Source organism: Stegastes partitus, unplaced genomic scaffold, assembly GCF_000690725.1.
Source record: "Stegastes partitus isolate 25-593 unplaced genomic scaffold, Stegastes_partitus-1.0.2 Scaffold647, whole genome shotgun sequence".
In the NCBI taxonomy this organism is placed as follows: Eukaryota; Metazoa; Chordata; class Actinopteri; family Pomacentridae; genus Stegastes; species Stegastes partitus.
The window spans coordinates 1-19,816 of NW_007578378.1; the positions used below are offsets into that span (position 1 = coordinate 1).

At 41.1% G+C, this 19,816-nt stretch overlaps 1 protein-coding gene across 3 annotated transcripts in view; it reads right to left on the bottom strand.

Annotated features, from left to right (window-relative positions):
• Positions 1 to 358: 358 nt before the first annotated feature.
• thoc2 (THO complex 2) overlaps positions 359 to 19,816 on the bottom strand; it is a 26,408-nt gene continuing 6,950 nt past the window's right edge. The window contains exons 8-39 of one of the 3 annotated variants that reach the window (XM_008289936.1): positions 19,540 to 19,700; positions 19,340 to 19,432; positions 18,989 to 19,144; positions 18,203 to 18,375; positions 17,804 to 17,999; positions 17,679 to 17,717; positions 17,402 to 17,532; positions 16,350 to 16,451; positions 15,044 to 15,128; positions 14,214 to 14,307; positions 13,984 to 14,064; positions 13,778 to 13,874; positions 13,358 to 13,475; positions 13,054 to 13,233; positions 12,743 to 12,907; positions 12,292 to 12,567; positions 11,870 to 12,011; positions 11,359 to 11,516; positions 10,747 to 10,875; positions 10,507 to 10,638; positions 10,201 to 10,385; positions 9,335 to 9,510; positions 8,799 to 8,901; positions 8,270 to 8,655; positions 7,946 to 8,004; positions 6,405 to 6,440; positions 2,877 to 3,008; positions 2,638 to 2,704; positions 2,404 to 2,567; positions 2,166 to 2,242; positions 1,382 to 1,428; positions 359 to 1,277 (exon numbers count right to left, since the gene is read on the bottom strand). In XM_008289936.1, the coding sequence (XP_008288158.1) occupies positions 1,401 to 1,428; positions 2,166 to 2,242; positions 2,404 to 2,567; positions 2,638 to 2,704; positions 2,877 to 3,008; positions 6,405 to 6,440; positions 7,946 to 8,004; positions 8,270 to 8,655; positions 8,799 to 8,901; positions 9,335 to 9,510; positions 10,201 to 10,385; positions 10,507 to 10,638; positions 10,747 to 10,875; positions 11,359 to 11,516; positions 11,870 to 12,011; positions 12,292 to 12,567; positions 12,743 to 12,907; positions 13,054 to 13,233; positions 13,358 to 13,475; positions 13,778 to 13,874; positions 13,984 to 14,064; positions 14,214 to 14,307; positions 15,044 to 15,128; positions 16,350 to 16,451; positions 17,402 to 17,532; positions 17,679 to 17,717; positions 17,804 to 17,999; positions 18,203 to 18,375; positions 18,989 to 19,144; positions 19,340 to 19,432; positions 19,540 to 19,700 (4,121 nt within the window). In that variant the 3' untranslated portion in view covers positions 359 to 1,277; positions 1,382 to 1,400. Of the gene's footprint in view, positions 1,429 to 2,165; positions 2,243 to 2,403; positions 2,568 to 2,637; positions 2,705 to 2,876; positions 3,009 to 6,404; positions 6,441 to 7,945; positions 8,005 to 8,269; positions 8,656 to 8,798; positions 8,902 to 9,334; positions 9,511 to 10,200; positions 10,386 to 10,506; positions 10,639 to 10,746; positions 10,876 to 11,358; positions 11,517 to 11,869; positions 12,012 to 12,291; positions 12,568 to 12,742; positions 12,908 to 13,053; positions 13,234 to 13,357; positions 13,476 to 13,777; positions 13,875 to 13,983; positions 14,065 to 14,213; positions 14,308 to 15,043; positions 15,129 to 16,349; positions 16,452 to 17,401; positions 17,533 to 17,678; positions 17,718 to 17,803; positions 18,000 to 18,202; positions 18,376 to 18,988; positions 19,145 to 19,339; positions 19,433 to 19,539; positions 19,701 to 19,816 lie in introns of all 3 variants that reach the window. The other 2 variants (XM_008289937.1, XM_008289935.1) reach the window with 2 other exon arrangements.

A 19,816-nucleotide genomic window follows, 5' to 3' on the forward strand; every position in this document is an offset into this window, starting at 1 on the left:
GCGAGGACCCGTCAAATGCCGCTTGTGGCTTTAATTTTGATTGTTTGTGTTTTAAGTGTTTTTCTTGGCAGGTCCTTTCTAGAACACGACATCAGAAAACCTGCTGAAGACAGAAGTAATTTGACCAATAAACACAGAACAGGATTTGGTCAATGACAAGCACGAGAAAATTAGCTGTCAAAATGTAAACCTCCAGCCATTTGTCAAGCTTAACCTGCATCACCTGAATGTGTTTGAGTCCAACAGCTAAGAACACAAAGACAGTCTAAATGTCGGCTCACGTGTAGGTTTTAAAGTGTCTGTTTCTATCATCCATCACTTCTGTGTTTGTGAAAAGAAAGAAAAGTAGGAGACAATATCAAAGTGACACACTAGGAAAACTATTATTTATTGGGTTTCGTTTTTTTTTGTTTTGTTTTTATAAAAAAAAAAAAAGCTTACACTCATTGAGTACAGCAGATAAAATCTCCAAAAGTCATTTCGAAACAGTTGCATTTGGAGTACAGAGCGTCAGATTTTTGTGTGTGATTTTTATTTTTATTTTTTTACAATTCTACATTTGACTCAAGGTTGAACTGACATTTTTATAAATTATGTAAAAACCTCATTAACACAAAATCACAAAAGAACTGTATGGGACATCAAAAAGAAAGAACGAAAGAAAAAAACAAAAGAAATAACATGATGTGAAGTTCATGTTACCGTCTTTATTATTGTACACAATATACAAACTGGTCCTTTGTATCATTTTCCTCACTTACACCTACTGTCTTACTCGGATTAAAAGGTGGAGATAAATAAATAAAAAGTATCTAAGTATCTCAAAAGGATATGAGGTAAGTGAGTACAGAAAGCATGTTAACTCCAATAAAACGAGCCAAAAGCAAAGCCTGACAACGTACAAAAAAAATACACATTTTCAAGCATGGGATTATTGAATCCATGACCAGATGCTACGAAGAGATCATTTCATACAGTAACCACATTTCTAGTTAGAATAATAATAATAACACTGTGATTACAGCAGCACGTTGTGCTCATATTGAATAATAAAAAAGAAATGAACAAAAAAAAAAGAGAGAACATTTCAGCTGGCTGACTGTAGTTTGAAAAGGAAAAACAATGGCGTGTTCTGCATGTTAAGATAACTACAGCTATCGATACTCTGGATGGGAGTTTACAGAAAAACAAAAACAGGCAGAAATAAGAGTACAAGTTAAGAACAGTACAGATGGAGTTGCAGATGTCTCGCAGATAAAAGCACAGCTTCTCCAGCTCTGCAGTGGCACACGTGGATCAAAGCAGAGGACAGAAAATGCATTAGACACGTCGCATGCAGCGAGTTCAAGAGCTGTTCACAGAGGAGCTGAATGCATCTTACCTTCACTGATTAGTGCACATTATCTGTGCTTGTCAGAGGATTTATGAGTGTGATTGTTAAGGGAAACTCTGAGTTAATCCGACTGAACTGCTGTTGAGCGCTGAATTATTGATTGTCATGTGTTGTGTCATCTTCCAGAGAGAAGCCCATTTACAGGAAATCTCAAAAACATTAAAACTCATCGAGTGCCAGTGTGTAATAAGTGACTGAGCAGAAAAGGGACCCGGACGATATGGCTGTTTGGAATTATGAGGTCCACGTTAAAGAGCACGTGATGGGTTTAGATTGGAACACTGTATCAGAGGGGGGCTGCAGATATGGAGGCCAGAAATGAGCGTACAGTGAGATGCTCAAATTAGACAAGTCAAATGGTTATAGGATGAGGATTAGCTTGCTAATTATGTTTACAAGCAAGTCCTGTTGGCTGGCTCTTCAGTGCAATATGGCATCTGCCGCAACATTTATTGGATCTGAGTGTGTTTAGTGACACACGAGAGATAAAAATGGAAGTAATTCTCGCATAATGGAAACAAAATGGAAAACTAATTTCGTGTTGGGGGCAGCTGCACTGAAGATACTTTGATACAACAGTTCGCTAAAGTTTGACCAAAAAACGAGGGTTTGAGTGCAGCAGGTAACCCAGGTCGCCGTGGTTGACGAGAGCAGTGAAGTAAAAGGACGGCAACTTACGAGACTCCACGCCTTAAAACAAGAAACTCTCCACAACAAACGATACCAAATAACCACAGCTATGATTTAGGCGTCACACGACATTTAAGGATATTGCTTTTTCTCTTCCTTTCCTCCGCTGCTGTCCCTTTTTTCTTTCTTTTCAGACTTCTCTTTATCGTGTCTGGACTCCTGTAGCACAAGAACAAAGCTGGTCTTTAGTAATGGAAATATGAGCACATTTACATCAGTGTGTTTTAGTCAAGTAATGGAAGCTGAAAAAGTTCTCTAGCGGCAAGAGGAGAGGGTTCTACAGAGCGTGAGAGTGTTGGAGGGTGAAAAGCTCGTCTGACCTTTTTGCCTCCAGAGGACGTCCGTTCAGGTTTCACAGACTCGGCCTTCTCTTTACTGGATGATTTGGATCTTTTGCTCTTCTCCTTTTCAGCGGACAGTGGGGAGTCGCAGGAAGGACTTGTGCTCTTGCTGTTTTTGGAGGAATCTGGGACGACAATATTTACTTCATTTAGTGTTTTTATTACCTGCTGGGCTGACGGCTACTTCACATTTGCCAAGACTAAAACACTCACTGGTGCCGTTCTCGTCCTTCCTGCGTTTGGATTCTTGGCTTGTCTCGCGGTCGTTGACAGCGTGGTCCTAAAAGAGGAACAACATCGGTTAACACAGAAAACAACCGGACCGTTCTGTGACAGTGACAACAACAGCTTCCATGTATGAAAATACATCCTTTCTTGCAACTTCTCGTCCGACTAATTGTATCCTAACTTTTCCCAAAAGCTAATGTAACAAAGTGCAGTGAAATACTGACTCTTTTCCTGTCTTTGCGATCCTTTTCTTCTTTCTTCTCTTTGGATCGGCCTTGTGTGTTCTCTGAATCTTTCTTCTCCATCTCCCTCTCTCTGCTCTTGGACCGGGCAACTGAATTGTAGTTGATGTGGTGCTGCAAAAACATTTACATATGAAGAGAGCGAAACAAACACAACAGTTTAGCGGAGCCAGGAGTGCCTTTATAATCACTTGTTACTACAAATTTCTAATATCTTGTTACAAATAAATAACCCACAAGGGTAAAAAAAAAGGAGGGTGAAACGTCACATTGATGTAAACAGTTCCACCTATTGAGCAACATTTACATGTTATTAGGTGAAGCAGTGAAACCTAATGCAGTCCAATACAACAGCTCTGCCATAAATAACACTTAGCAAGTTTACACATTTCCAATTGTTTAAAAAGGCGATGATTGTACTTGATGTTTGTTACTAAGGTCCTAGTGGGCGGCGGTGGACTGGACTGCATTGCATTGATCCCTCTTATGTAACTCAGTGGGGCTGGAGTTGAGATTTACATTGAGGTGGATCTGCTCGTAGACATGAGGAACAAAGAGGAGACCATGGAACTGAGAAAATGACAATGAAGTTCAAAAAAAAAAAAAAAACATCTATCACAACAACTGACAAAAAAAATAAAAATAAAAGCACAGGAGAACTGGAAAATGGTAAACAACCTGGAAGACTGATGAAAGACAGAATGAAAGAAAGCAGCAAAGTGTCGTCGTTGCACAACTACTGATGCAGAATCGATGAAGCTGACAGACGACAGGATGAAGTTCATTCATTACATCACTGTGAAGTTCTACATGTACACAGTCAACCGGTCTTTAATCAAACACGACTTTCCTACATAAAGCTAGGGCTGGTCCCAATAGCAATTTGTGTTCTCCGGATATTCGCCCCCAATTAATGACGAATATCCCGAATATTTGGGGGTGCCGCATGGTGGTGGCGGCAGGTGGGTATTCGGTTCGTGTGTGTGTGTGTGTGTGTGTGTGGTTAGGCGCCAATGGCTGGAAGTGGGCAGGACGCACAGGCAGCCTTTGGCTACAAAGACCAGTTTAGGTTATTAGGTCAGCGATCACGGCACCGCTTCCGATCAAAATTGATATCCTGATTCCAGCACAATGAACAAATAGTCAGCTATTCGGGTCCAGCCCTACATAAAGCAGGACCTCTTTAAAAAAGCATCAACAGTTCCCTTTATTTAGCACATTAACAATAACAACATGGTCATAACACACCATAATGTAGTCGGACGGAGTGTTTTTATTTATGTATAACTGAAATGTATAATGAATGAATAACAACACAGTGAAACACATGAAGGTAACAGAACAAAATAGAACTGACAGATTATGAACATTATAATCAAAAATGAATTTCCAATTCTATACAGCTATTATTTTTATTATATAATTAATGTAAGAAATAATTTATTAAATGTTAGTACGCTGTCTAAAAGCATTAAATAGAGGTATCGTACCATACAGGTTATATGAATTTCTTTTTGCAGAATTTGGATGTGGAAATAAGTCCAGCAAGAAATAAGGTGCTGAACAGACACATGCTGTTCAGTGGCTGTGATGTTTGTCATGATAACAGAGGACGCTCAGTGGAACACTAGAGATTTTAAGCTGTAAGTTTATAATGCATCCAACCCACAAGGACTTGATATTTTATTGGAGTGGAGTTTCTTTGATTTAACCTGCAGTCATCCATATTATGACCAATGCAATTCCGCAGCATCACAAACTACACACTGCACAATCACCTCATCCTGTGGCTCTACTGAAGGGAAGGCGTAGCTTAGGCGGGTTGTTCATGGAGAAGATGCTGCAGCACTACACTTACATTAACATCAGTGCAACTGGCTACATCAGGTGTTTGACCAGTGTGTCACAGATCAATGCTGCCAACATAGAAACGGACCAGTCTTATTATGTTTTATGCAAAGTGTGCACAGCCCTTTAATGAGTGATCAAAAATCTATTTTTTTTCCCAGTTAGACTACCTGTATACAGGAGATGACTGCTTTTTATCAAACTGGGGTTCCACCTCATCTTGATCACTCCAATAGCCTTTACATGTCATTAACTACCGTCAGACTGTTGCTTAGTACATGTATCCTTTATACTTCAGTGTACTCATATCACACAAACGTGGAGAAGAAGTTTCACAGCGCTGTGTTGTCCCAAGATGAAAGCTCAACGTCTTGCTTCGCCCCGACCCTACACTGTACATGCTCTGCTGTGTAGTCACTAAAAAGATACTTTCCCCACACACCTGTCCCGTGAATGGTCTGTATAATTATATTATATTATTATTGTATAATTATGGTTTTCACAACGTTACAGTTGAATCAACACTTTCTCAAAACATTCTTCGTCAGGGTAGCATGTATCACGACTCCATTGCGCTGTATTAGTTATGTAACTGAGCATAGTTCACACAGACACAAGGCTAAATGACTGTCTCAATTAAATATTCACTTGATGATGGAGAATACTAATAATGTGCCTTTTTGTGTTTGTACAATTTAGGTGTGTTTGTTGGGATTTGAACTTTTCTGTTCATCTGAAAACCTAATTACATCCAACGTGTTTGCTTTTTGTGACAAACAAACCTCAAAAAGACGCCAAGACGCTGATTGGTGTTAATGCTACACCTTTGTGTATTTTTCAAAACTAATTTGTGTCTAAATTAATTTTGAGGATTTTTGTTGTGCACAGTTATTTGTCAAAAATTGATTAAATATGATTCTATTATGGAATGAATCATGGAATGAGGCTGCTGAGCATTTTCAAGTGACTGCTACTATCTCAGACACGAAGGCTGCAATATTTTTGTGTTAAAAATCCTCCATGACTGCAATTAATGGGAAAGGGGTTGCTCGCAAAGAGAATTATAACCTGACTGCAGTCGTCCACAGATTTAGAGAGCTGCTTAGGCTCTTTGACAAATTGTTTTGGGTTGTACATCCTGCAAACTACGCTCTCCTCAACCTAGTTTCCAGCAGCAGCAGGCAACTGTTTTCTGCCTGACTGACCTTCTCTGTATCAAAAACCAGACCCAGGAGTGAACAACTGTAACACTGTGGAGCATCTTAAGGTGCTTTTTTAAAAACTGGTGGAAAGTGAAGTGCTATTACACGACTGTCAGGTCAGAAACATCAATCTACAAGATGCAGGGAGGTTGCCTAAAAAGGATATTGCAAAAACGTTTGCCATAACAACTTTCTAAAGGTTATGATGTCAGATAGTTTGTTTGTTTTTTAACCTGCTGCCCCTAAGTGACAAAAAATATAAAATAATGCAGCTTTGATGATCAACAATCACCTATTACTTCACTTATTACAGTGTAACAATAAAAAAAAAGTGCATGGTTTGAGACAATCACATGTAATCTAACATGATTGAATTTCATGTCAGCAGCTGTTCAAAGTTTGTGACAGCTGAACAAAGAAAACAGACGGTCTAAGAGAAGGTGTAAGAATCAGTTCAAACCTTGGATGTGGCCTCCTTGGGTTCGTTGTTATTGTCCTGTAAGGATGAATGGAGATGACAGATGAGCTGGGAGGGGGTGGGGGATTGGGAGGAGGTTGTCAGACAGCAGTAGAGAGTTGGAAGAAGGGGTGAGGGGGTGGGGAGTCGGGGCTGGCCGGACCAACAGCATACTTCTCCCTTGACCTCTGACCTTTAAGGACTAAGGCTTTGACAAGGTTATTACATAGAGGAGAGTTCATAGGCTCAACATCTGGAATGTCAATACTTAAAATAGAAAAACCCTGAGCATATATGAAATAACTGCTAGTCTTATTACTACAGACATGTCTGCAATTTCAGACAGCATAATATATAAGTCCTACAGCGCAGCTGGTATTTCAATATGTTTAAAGTGCAAGTGCTTTAATCATAACATGTATGTGTGTGCCTGTGTGTGTGTATAAGACAAATCACTCAATTCTTATGTGCTTGACTGCATCCCTACATAGGTAACTGTTGCTGTCACTTACAGTTCAGGAATGGATAAGACACATGGAGCCTATTTCTCTGGTGGAAGGGTAAAATAAAGACCTATCACAAGCTTCCAGCGGTTTGGGCAACGCTCCAGACGATTCAGGCTTCGCCCACTCTCTCCCTCACTCTCTCTCTTTGAAGGGGCAGGCTTATTTTCCTCTGCATTTTTGGCTGATTCAAAACTGCAACATTCATTTTCTCCGTTGATCTCAGTTGCTGGTGGCTCTGATATTCCACTCAACGCTTGCCAGGAGGTAGTACGACTGTAGATGCTGATGGCTGGTAGTTGTAGGGACAGCGTTGTAGGGGGGCCGGCGGGACTGACTGGACACACGTCACGTGGCGTGGAGGCTGCATGCAGGCCGTTTGAACAAGCGTAGACAGAAGAGGGACCGATGACTCAGCCGCGGCAGAGGCACTCATACAGCAGAGTGGTTTGCTGGACACCTTCCATCTCTGTGCAGCATCCGGGGACGTTGACGGGAGATTACTTTACATCACTTTAAACCAGGGAATCTTCGCAGCTCACAAAAACGAGGGAAAAAATCTTGGGCACCATTTCAAGTAGTAAAACACTGCTCCCAGTGAAAAAAACAAAAAACAAACTTTGCCTTTGGAGAGCTCTTGATTTGGCAAGCCATTTTACTTCAGGTGAATATTATTCTCAAAAAAGCAAAAACTCCACACGGAATATAGAAATGCTTAAAAAATTTCTTTCTTCCCAAGGCACACTGACTGCTTTCATTAATATGAAAATAGGTAAATATTTCAATATGAAAATACTCAATATACACAATATTCTCTTGGTTAAGTCCTTGAGGGGAGTTCTCCCCATTCTGCAAAATATTATGCTGATGTCCATGGAATGCTTTCCAACTCCCATGGATATGGTTGGGATATCCAGATGCCGTGCCTGCATGAACGACAATCTCCTTGATGATCTTCAGGGCTGCTGGAATGTGCAACGGCAGGGAATGCTCCGGCAGATAGAGAAGAAACGGGCACAGCCTTCCTCAAGCCATACTAACCTTAACAGACGAGGAGTGGGACGGGGAAGAGTGACTGTCGAGCTTTCGTCTTTTGTGATCTGTCAAGTGAAGAGGAGTGAAACTTGGGTTAATTTGTGCACTCAACCATTCAGTCAACTCTACATCGATCCATTCAATGCTGGCTGACGGGTTACAAGGGGTGAGTAAATAACTATTCTCAACTCTCTCCAAGTTGGAAATACTGCTCTAGCCTTTTTCATGAGACTGTTTGAGGCCTGACAGTGTAGGTGAAAAGTAAGTAAACATTTCAAGAGCTGGGTAGAGAACACAGCAGTATAACAGACAACCAAAAAGGCTTCTTACCCCTCTCAGATTCAGCTGACTCTGATCTGGGAACTGGTGACTTGAGGGACCCAGCCACAGCACTCCTGTCTCCTTTCTCCTTGCTCTTGGACTCCTTGATGGCATCACGCTCTCTGGACGGTTCCATTGGCTCCCCGTTTCCGGCTTTGGCCTTGTCGTCTTTGCTGCTCTTCTCGTCTGGCTTTGCTTTCTCCCTGTCTGCCTTGGGGGTCTTCTCCTTACCCTCACGTGCCACCCGCTCGTCCTTCCCTGCTCTCTCGTCTCTCTGCTTCTCCCGACGGTTCTCCGCCTTTGTCTCGGGAGTGCTGCCTGGTGTCTTTTCTTTTTTCTCTTTTTTCTCCTTCCCGCTCTTCTCTTTGTCGTCCCGCTCTTTAACAGCTTTGGTGCTGCAGAGGGGAAAATTTATTTATAAATGTTTCAAACAACACTGTTGATTTTAACTGTTTAACTGCACAATGATCTGTAATCATTTCTGTTTTTAGCCTTGTTTAAGACATCATAGTGTCAAAACAGGTCTTGATGTTCTTACCTGTTGAGAGCACCGTTCCCGTTGCTGGTGGTCACTTTGGCTGCTGCACTGTTGGCTTTATTCACTGGCTTTGTGGTCCCCTGAGATTTATCCTTGCCCCGATCTGCATAAAAACAAGCCAAGAACAGTTTGATGATTTATTAAAATGTCTGATATGTATGTTTGGAATTTTAGCATCAGTGTAAAACAAGTTCTAACAACAAACGCACAAGCACTGCTGCAAACTGAAAAACTTCATACAAGGACCTCAGTGTTAAAATGTTACGACATTCAATTTACTATTTTTATTTTTGTTGCACTTTCAGTAAGAAAATAATACTGCAGATACAAACACGACAACAACGCAAGCTTAAGTGTTTTAATTTTTGTCAGACTAAATAAACCATAATTAAAATGTTTAAAACAGAATTATTCAGCAGTGGCAAAGGAACTGCAGAGACAGGATTGAAGTTAAACACCTGGTTCCTTCCTTGTGAACTCAACACAACTGTCAAATCACTGTTCAGAACTGACTTGACATGTTCTAAGTCACTCACCGCCATCCTCTGACGTCCCCTCCTCGGTCTTGCTTGTGCTGGTGGCAGGCTTGCCTGTGCTGCCGGGGCCGTTCTGTTGACTGGCAGGTGTGGCACTGCGTGCTGGCTGCTCCTTGTGGTGAAACTCATTCTCAGGGACCATGTGCACCTTCTGGCTTTTCAACCGTCCTGAATAACTGCAAGACGCATAAAGGAATTTGCAAAAAGCAGATACAAAGCCTCGAAAGAACTTCTGAGTGTCACACGGTGCAAAGATTTAACTCTCAGAGAGAGGAAAATATGTAATTAAGCTTTATCAGCACAGCAACTCCCAGCTAATACAAAACCCCTGAGTACTTGTCTGATCATAAACATGGCTTAACACAAGCACTCACAGTTGTAGTGATTAGTATCCACTTCAGTAAAGCTTTCACTGAAAAGAATTTGTTCCTATCAGAAGTGCAGTCTGTGTGCTATCTTGCAGATGTAAAGCAGGAATTAGACTTGCTATGTACCTTTATTGACTTGACACTATATCAGGGATCCCACATTCTATCGATTTATGGTGGCTACACCATATTATTCTTGTAAAGCGACACTTGAGTAATACTCAAAGGCTCAATTACAGACACCTGAGAAAAACCCTCTCCACTCCAGTGCTAAAAATACAATGCGCCAACCATCTTGCAAACTGTTAACAGCCTGTCTAACCATCTATTTTCATAACAACACTCAAACATCTAGGCTACAGTCACCACCTGCTATGTGTCTGAACAGATTACATTTTTCTTTAAGGCCCCGTCTTCGCATGTTATTACCACACTTGATAATATAGATGTTAACTGTATGCTCCACACAGAGCTGAGCAGCACACAATGCTGTGTTACCCCATTGCTAAGGCATAGAGGTCTGGCCTCTTATCCTTCTCCTCAAGGCAGATCTTGTGAACACGGCATTCCAGCGCCTGGCCCAGGTTGAGGACCTTTGGGTAGCAGGGCAGGATCTTGGTGAGCACGATTAGGATGTTCCGGATGTGGGTGTAATCTCCTGTTTCCAGGCAGTGAACTGAAGCCTGGTTGGAGCAGAAACAGAAGACACGATTACAGATAAATACACACCTTTTAAAGCTCTGACTGTCATTATCTAAAGAGAATATTCAAAAAGAACAATAATGATAAAGAGGGGCAGCTCACTTTAGTCAACATGTAGTGCCATTTATGCACCACATGCCTGAAGTTTTCGTAATCTAGTTGATCAGCTTTGTTTCCGCCATCAAAGCCTGTGGCTCTGAAGATGGTCAGGAAGCCGGGGTAGTTGACGCACTCCTGTGAGCAAAAAAGAGAGGTGATGAATTCAGACCCAGCTCATTTTACATTGAAACTGTCACAAATAAAGAAACAATGCAGGTGTAGAGAAGTGGCTGAACTGCTCACCTTCTCATAGGTTGCACGGTCACTGTGCCAGCGGGTCACCGTTTCCAACATGCAGCACAGGAAGCGTCCGTAGCGGTGAGATTCATTCTCCGTACAGCTGGCCACAGTATAAATGATAGCAGAGAACACCTGCCGAGAGACACAATGGAGAACTTTTACTCAAACAACAAAGTATAAAGTAAATATTTGGAATAAGGAAAAGTCTACATAATTTAACAAAGTAGTACATCAAAGCTTTTATGCTCAATATTTCAGAGCTGCACTTAACTGTGGTCTGTCTGACTAAATTTTGCATAAGTGGTCTTAACGGGCCAGAGGTTATTAAGCATCCTGCTTTAATTTGATGGTGCACTTGAGTGGTCATTGAACCACTCAGTGAATTTTCCGACACTTACATTTAGTCTAGTTATTTTAATGGATATTTCTATTTCTTCTGTTTTGCTGAGAGGGCAAAATTGGAGCCTACGTTCGCCTACTTCATTAATCACATTATTAATGTTTATTATTTTTTCTTTCTAAAGCACTTATATAGGGTTAAGAAGACCGCTGTAAAAATGCAGTTAATTACCATCATCCTAAGTGTATTAGTCTGAGTATTTATGCAAGTCTTACCCTGTCATAGCACAGGAGAGTGCAAAAGTTGGGCGTCTTTTGCTGATGGACCAGCTCGACAAAGCGGGCACAGTAAACGGCGTCGATGGAAGAGAAGATGCAGCGAGGGAACAGACAGAGCTGCAGGAACTTTGTTATGGTCTCGTTCTTTGTGGATTCTGTCATGAAGCATTTAGAGATGTATTAGTGACATAGAAAGAACAACAAACATTAGATTTATGTCCAACACTGATGCTGTGATCATCGCTGTGACCTCATCAGCTTTGTATGGATGACCACTTTCACTACATGAACAGTCTTAATCATCTGTTATGTACTTCTGATAATGTTCCTCCATCCATTGCATGTTCATTTCAGAGGCACCAGACTAACAAAATGTAAATTTGTCTCGCGGTTAAAAGAGCTTAAATTCAAATGCAGTGTTTTCTTCTCTCAGACTTCAGAGCATTGTAGAAGGCTGTGCACACGCTGAGCTAAATACATCAATAGTGCCAAACATTAGGGTACTTACTGGCCAACAACCAGTTGTCTTTCTCCAGTTTGAGGCGGTGTAAAACTCTTTGGACGTGCTCCAGCTGCTTCTTCTCCTCCTCCTGTAGTTTTTCCTGCAGGGCCGTGCAGCGTTCCTTCTCCTTCTTTTTCTTATTCAAGGGCTACATTAAAAAGGAAACCATAACAATAGTCACATAACAAATACACACAGACAATGGGCTATAATGCTCATCACACAAGCACTTCTCTCTTATACAATCACTTTAAAATCTCAGTCTCAATATTCTTGCAATCCTTTGTATTAGCTGTTCTTTGTGATTTAAATGTACAGGAATTTCACTGCTGCAAATACTGTAAGCCCCGCAACACAATTGCATCAGCCGAGTGTGAAATGTAAAAGCTGCTGTATGTTTGCCGATAACTGTCAAACCAACTGCTTACTATCTCAGGGTTCTCCTCAATGGCCTTGATCTGGGTCTTGAGCTTGTTGACCTCACGATCGTAGGCAGTGTGCGGCACGGCCAAGTCGTACATGGTGAGGGACCAGAAGGTGGCGTAGAACTGAGGGCGGAGATCATCCCAGACCCTGGCTGGATGAAGGGATACCACGGCCTCATGCACCGGTGTCATGACCTGTTCACAGGCTGCCACATACTTATGTACCTTCTGCTGCTGCCGGTTTCCTTTTTCTGCCTTCTTAAGTTCATCGTACTTAGACTGTAAATACAGAGCATGTAGTTAGAGAACATTTTTTGTAATTATAAAATTTATTGTTAGATATTATAGCAAGGTGACTTCATCTTCCTTCATTTTAAAGCCTGCATTACAGAGTTCCTACATTTTTGTTCCAATAACACAGTTTAAAGGCAAGAAAAACTGAGAGTTCACTTACCAAAATCTGATGGGCATACATCGGCCGAGACAGAAAGAACGCAGCATCGTGTGGAGTGTGGAACTGGTTGCAAAGGATGTCGATAGAGGGAACGCGCTTGATGTAGTCCTCTGTGCTGAGGTTGGAGGCCAAAAAGCCACCAAACTGCACCAATGTGTCATGACACTGCAGGAAGACAAACAATCATGTCAGCAGGGTCTTAGATGCTTGTTGTTAGGAGGCATTTAGTAAATTGTTTTAATTACAGTGACAAATGCAAGGACATGCTAACGTTTAGCTTAAAAGTAAACACACGGAGAGCGTCTACATACCTGGTCATAGAGGTGACCCACAAGTTTAAGGTGCTTCTCTCCACCCTCCAAGAAAACCACACCATTTCGCTGCTGAGCCATGAGAAGACACAATGGCAGGGCTAGTTCGTGGTCCAGCAGCGCATCCTTCAGACGCTGTGATGACTTTTTAGTGTTCCTGATCTGGCCGAAGTAGCCACCCTGCGAACAACATCACATTCATGATGACATGGATCTGAAGTCAGGTGTAACACTGGTCAAGGTAGTCACACAGATCAAGAGAATACATTAGGAAAAAACCAACTGAGTCTACTGTATATAATACCTCAGCTTTGAGCTGCTCCCCTCCTGTCATGGCCTCTAATTGTTCTGAGGTCATCTCATCTGTGATCTCAATGCCAGCCATTTTCTGCACTACCTCCTTCAGGATCAGCAGGTCAAAACTGAAGAAACAGGAGGAACAAAGGACACACATGAGAAGCTGAGAACACACGGGTCCTCAAAAACAACCATCTACTCCCCTCAACACACATTCAGGAATAAGTGTAATCTGTAGAAGTTCAGCATGCTTTTATATTTGAGACATATAAAATTGTTATCACTGTTACAGCAATATGAATAGTGAGACTTGAAGCTAAAAAACTGATAATAAAATAATTAAGACTCAATGGAGAACTTGGACTCAGCATATCCTGCAAACTAGTCATCCTAGGTTCTTTGTACTACACTGTTTAGAGCTACTTACCTCTTCCCTGCTTTTAGCTGATTGGTGACATATTGAAGAAGGCCAGCCAACTCAATCGGGTATTTTCTGAACACGGCTCCACACAGACTTGCCAGGCCTTAGTTGACAAGAGGAACAGGTGTATGTTAGATACTCATTAAAACATCAAACAGTTTCTCTCCTTTTGCATGCAAATGAATGATGTGGCTAACTGTGAAGGCACATACTCTGAAGCCACGACGAGATGGTGGTGTCATCGTGCTTCATCTTCTCCTTCTCAGGATTGGCAAGAGCCTCAATGATGCAATCTGAAGACAGAGTTAAGTGGAACAACAAAGACAGACAGCTCCTTTACACAGCCCATGGCCTCCAATAACACACACACACACACACACACACGCACGCACACATATGTCTGTTGTTAGCTGACTGCATAAGCGCAAACAGTGTAGGATACAGGCCAAGACATCATAGTTGAGGGATGTAAGGTACTTCAAGGAGTCCACCACTGGAACGATGAGGTTGTCGTACCATTGGATCTGAGACAGCATCTGGAATACAACGTGACAGTGGCGGGAATAAATTATTATCAACTCTAGAGGACAGAGACTATACCTGACCTGGTAATACCTCCTTAATACCAACAAGAGGCCAAACAAGTCTGTGCAAGTCATCTTTAGAGTGCAAGTGCATCAACATTTCAGGATTCACTAATCTGGGGCATGAACTCAATTACAAAAGAGTTGTGTCTGAAAATGCAGATGAAGTACGGGGCAAAGACGAGTTACAGAGAATATTGAGACACAGATGACACTGAAAATTGTTAAAAACAGATGCAGAGCAAAAACTCATGCTAAGTTTAAGGGCCTGGTTGTACTGCATTGCAGATACATGTAGCTGTTTTAAATTACTTCCTAGTCCACTTAAGAGTCTGAAGTCTGTACAAATGCAGTATATTATCGTCTATATATTCTGTGCATGCACACTACGCATCAAATCAACATGGCTCATTTAGTTTTTTTTGGCACATGAGCAATTGGTGCCCTTGTAGCTTAGTGGCTGCACGGACCCACAAAACATTGGAGGGTACACATACACCATATGATGACAAAATTTATGTCATTCGGTCCCAAGCAGACTCTCGTGTAATTGCATACGTGGAAGGTGTAACATTAGCTCAACGGTGTAAAGACAGACTAGAGCCTGGCTTTGCTCAAGCTGAAAATGCTTTAACTGTATATTTCTATACTTTCGATGCCAAAAATAATTAGAGCAAACTACACTTACATAATCAAAGAGGATGGTGGGATTGCTATGGCTCAGCTTGCCAATCTGCCTTCCAGATTGTTTCACATTCTCTTTGGTCAACCGCCTAGGGAGGGAAAAAGCACAAGATAGGAAACAGCAGATTAAAAAACGCATGACGATACAAAGAGTGCTGTAAGCAAAGACTGTCACTTTTGTAAGCTTCACAGCAGTTGGAAAATGCTCTTATGGTTGTCAGCTTAAGACAAAAGAAGTGTCATTGATTTTGTTCAATAGCAGAGCAGAATAATAACCTGCCCAGAAGAAGAACTAAGTCCCCTTTTAAATCCTTGTGCTGTTCAAGATGATCACGTTAAACTGTCTTTTCAAAAAAGCTTAACTTGAGATAGGTAGTAAAAACAAAACACATCTTGGCATGATTTTATACACTCTCCTTAATTCAATCCTACTGAGCAACATATTACTAAATTCACAATTATTTTAAGATTTGCAGTTTAAATGTACTCATTTAATAGTCTTAGAAACTGTTATTTGCTCTTGAAATTTATATATATAAAGAAAAGCAACAGTAATACCAGATATTCAAAGTCAAACAACATCATATATAAGAGCAGCAGTAGGTTGAAAAAAACAAGGTGGCCTTGATGTTTTGATGGTGGTGAACATCTGCTGATAGTGTGGCATGTTAAAACCTAACATCATTGTCCAAAATGTTTCAGTACCTGGAGCTTTTCACCCTCAGGACTAACTTACCACAGATAATAGCAGGTTATGTGTGATTCAGAGTAACCAGAACAGCATCATTCTAACAGAAAAGACTGCAAAAAGGTGGAAATATCCCAAATAAATGAAGACTCTACTTGCATGAATGAGAAGGGCTTCCCATTCAAGCAAGGTTTACTTTTCTTTCCCAAATAAAGCAGCAGTCTGCCGAACAGAATGTGTCTGAATCAGAAGGGAAAATAGATATCCACAAGTTTTAAATAACAATCAAAAAAACATCAATCCATTAAAGTGGCAGCATTCTGTCTTTGAAACAAAGGTCACTTGCTCTCTCATGCAGTCAAACCAATCACAGTGGTGGAGATATGGATCCTGTCTGATGCTGAGGGAATTTGACAAACTTAGAAAAAAGACTTTCTGTGATGTTTTTTTTTTTGTTTTGTTTTTTTTAAACGAATGTTGGTGCTAAAATATGGAAAAAAACCCTCCCTAAAACGTTTCACACAACCCAAATTATTGTGGCTTGTGCGTGTCTGTCTGTTATTGTGACTGGGTGCAGATGCCTGCAGAATAATAAGACATTTTGTTTTACAAGGTGACTTACTTCATTATGTATTTGGCCCTTTCCACAGTCTGAGCTTTGACTTTAACCAACAGTGGATGGCTGGAATACGTCTCGTTCTTCCATTGCCCATATAACCGGTACCTTAGGGAACATAGACAGAACAGAGGAAGCCCAGAAAACAGAAGGTTTAGCTATGTAGCACTCAAAACACAGGCAGGATTGGCAGAATAGGACATATCAAGGGTAACAAGAATGCACAATTTAATAGCTGTAAAAATCCATACTCGGACAGCAGGCTTTAGGGAAACACTTTTAACATAAACAAAACATGTCAGCTTGCCAAGCTTGTTATTCAGAGCAGGTCATGAATAGTAAAATATCCACCTCCTGTCTAGCATTATGCTAAACTGCTGTTATACTGAATGTGTGACAATTTGCTATGGGTGAATTTCTACATTATTTTCCTTACTTGCACTTGAAAAAAAAATCACATAATGAAGCAATTTTCAATGTGTCACATTGGTAGGAATCATTAGGGAAGCCCATAACATGCATCCACAAGGTCAACACAATGAGCAACCCCCTGTACAAAACACTGAAACACAAACGAGCTGCACTGCTTGTCCATTTCCAGGTTACATCAAATCTTCTCTTTCACAGTGTCAACACAGCTTAGTGAGGACTACAATGAAATAATCTACAAAGTGTAACTATCTTCAGTAGCCGAGGAAGTTGCTTTATTAGCTGTGACAAACTGACACAGACAACCAAAAGTGAAACAAAACCTTTGGGGATGTGAAGTGTCATTGCTCATCAGAGGCGTGCCACAACGTCCAATCAAAGCTGCTAAAAATACAATTCGAGCAGTGCTCGGGAGCAGAAAAATGGTTTGCATACAAAAACAGTGAATTCACTTGCACAATCAAGCGTGGTTTGAAGAATCGAGTCTGATTGTGTATGCTACGCTTTCCTTGCCAACTAGTAAACACCATCCTGGAGCAATGCCTGAGGGTTTACTACCCAACAGTTCAATTACACAGCGCAACATGTAGGAGGTGATACAAGTGAGCGAGTCTGTGTGTGCATCTCACCTGTGCTGGTAGGGAAAGAGTTTGAAGAGACCCCAGAGTTCCTCGGACATGCAAGCATTACACTCCATCAGAGAGAGAGACGGGAGTAGCACCTGGTCTGCAATGCTCAGGAAACAACTCAACAATGTATCCTGCAATGAGCACACGATCAGAATTAATAGGTTTCTCAAAGCCACGTATTCTACAGAGATAAAACAGCAGACAGAGTTTTCACACTCTGAATAATTAGCTATCACAGCAGTCATATAGTTACCAAGACATTTAGTTTTATACTTACCATCTTGTCTTTGACCTCAGGTCTGCTATCACTTTGGTGCTGAGAAGCAAAAAAAACAGCAAATACAAGTTAAACTAAGATCTAGGCTGTACTGCAGATGTAATAACACAATGGTTAGTTTGTACCTCTTTCATGAAACCCTTTCCAAGACGCACGATTTTGGCAAAGAGGATAGGGTCATGGGAGAGATGAGGGCCTAAGTAGCAGAGCATGCTGAATGTGTCCCTGCGTAGGTCCTCGAAGCTCTCTGCAGGTCGAGGGGCCCGCTTGTTCCTTAGTGGATGCATTATACATCCTCTTGCCCCTTTTGGAACGCCAGCCCTATTTGGAACACAGTATGGCGTCAAAACCAGTTTTTCTTTTTTTTTTAAAAACAAGTTATTCATATCCCATTCTATGCGGGAGTTTTATGTGTGAACTGTTGGAACCGAGAGAAGTTCAAACTGTGAAATAAGAGGTGCTTGTGCATGCTTTCAGGTCTGACTACACATGGCGGGCAGTAAGTGAAACATGGAAATTAGCACCTTCTGTAAAGAGGCTCCACAGTCAGGTGCACAAGCTGGCAAAGTGCCAGTGCAATGGCCTTGTGAGAAGTAGCATAGAAGGAAGGCATCTGGTCCATAATACTCTGGGCATGGTGCCAGTCTCCAATCCTAAGCAGCGCCTCCAACAGACCGAGCTTCTGGTTATCAGGTGGCTGTAGGTAGAAAAAAAAGAGCAGCACTAAATGTCGGCGTATTATTAAATCAAGTTTAAGTAATATTCAATAAGGTAGTTAGAGCAGAGCTGTGAAGGAAAGACTAAGCACAGCTGCTGTCACACACCTAAGTGAGACCGGTACACTCGATAGATCTAGATCATTTTTAAAAGGCTGAAAACATGATATATTACCTCAGGTATATGACACTGCAGTAAATGAAACTGTCTGGACGGAAAATGTTGATGTAGTTATTTACCTGTCATAAGAGCTTAAGGTGGTAACTGCATGTGTAAATTCCTACTTTTTTTTTTTTACCTTAACAAAACCTTAACTTTGGAATTTAATATGTAAATGTGAATTTTTAGTATTAGCCTGCATTATGTAAAATATAACGCCATTACTGTACATGTTTATTGGAATATAAGTGATACAGGACATGCTTTGGAAGTGGACATAGCTGGGACACTTCCTTCCAGTCCTGCTACATTTATTATCTTCGTTTCCATCTTTGCAGATCATTTGACTCTCATCATTTAGTCCTACTAAAAGCACTTCTCAAGAACCGGCTTATATTTATATGCAAACAATTTGAGAATAAATGCTTGAATACCCTCTCATTCTTCTCCTCTTCCTTTTCTTTCTCCTTTTCTTTGTCTTCATTTTTCTCTGAGGGCAACACAACCATAACCAGCTTGCGAGCAATCTGCTTGGCCTCTGAGATGTCTCGTTTGTGTTCCTCTATGATGGTGGCATCTAGTGGCATAAGCTGGAATGGCACAGAAGAACAGAAATTAGTGTCAGTGCTTCACTTTTGATGTCAGCTACAACCACTGGCTTTAGATTTGCACTACCAATGTTCCCAAACTCTGGCTGACATGAGCAAAGAACCTGTATATGCAAACTGAATGGTGATCTTTTAACTAATGTGGTAAATAGCTGGACTCTCAGTTCCCATCCTTACATGTACGTAGAGGTCCTCCAGCTCTATCAGGTTATGGTGAAGCAGAGCAGCAGCAATGTGGTAAAGTGACTTGGGGGTTTCCTCATTGGGCTCCTGAAAAAAGATAAATTATCATAGAAAACATAAGTGATACATTCTTGGGATCATATTTAGAAAACACTATTGAACTCCTATGCGGCACCCATTCTTGATATTCTCACCTGGTAGAATTTGAACTTAAAGCCCAGAATGTGGCAAAGTGTGAGTGGCTCACACATGTAGGACTTGATAAGGGACAGAAAGAATTCATCTTGGTCCGATCGACTCTCATACACCTCCAAGATAATGTCCAATACACGGTTAGGATCTAAGTTGAAACATCCTAAGGGCAAAAGAAATAGGACAGGCAATGGAGAAAAAGGCATTATTCAGGAAATCAAATTTATATAACACAAGACACCTTAAAAGAAAGAGTTGCAGGAGCCTTCAAAAGGAAAA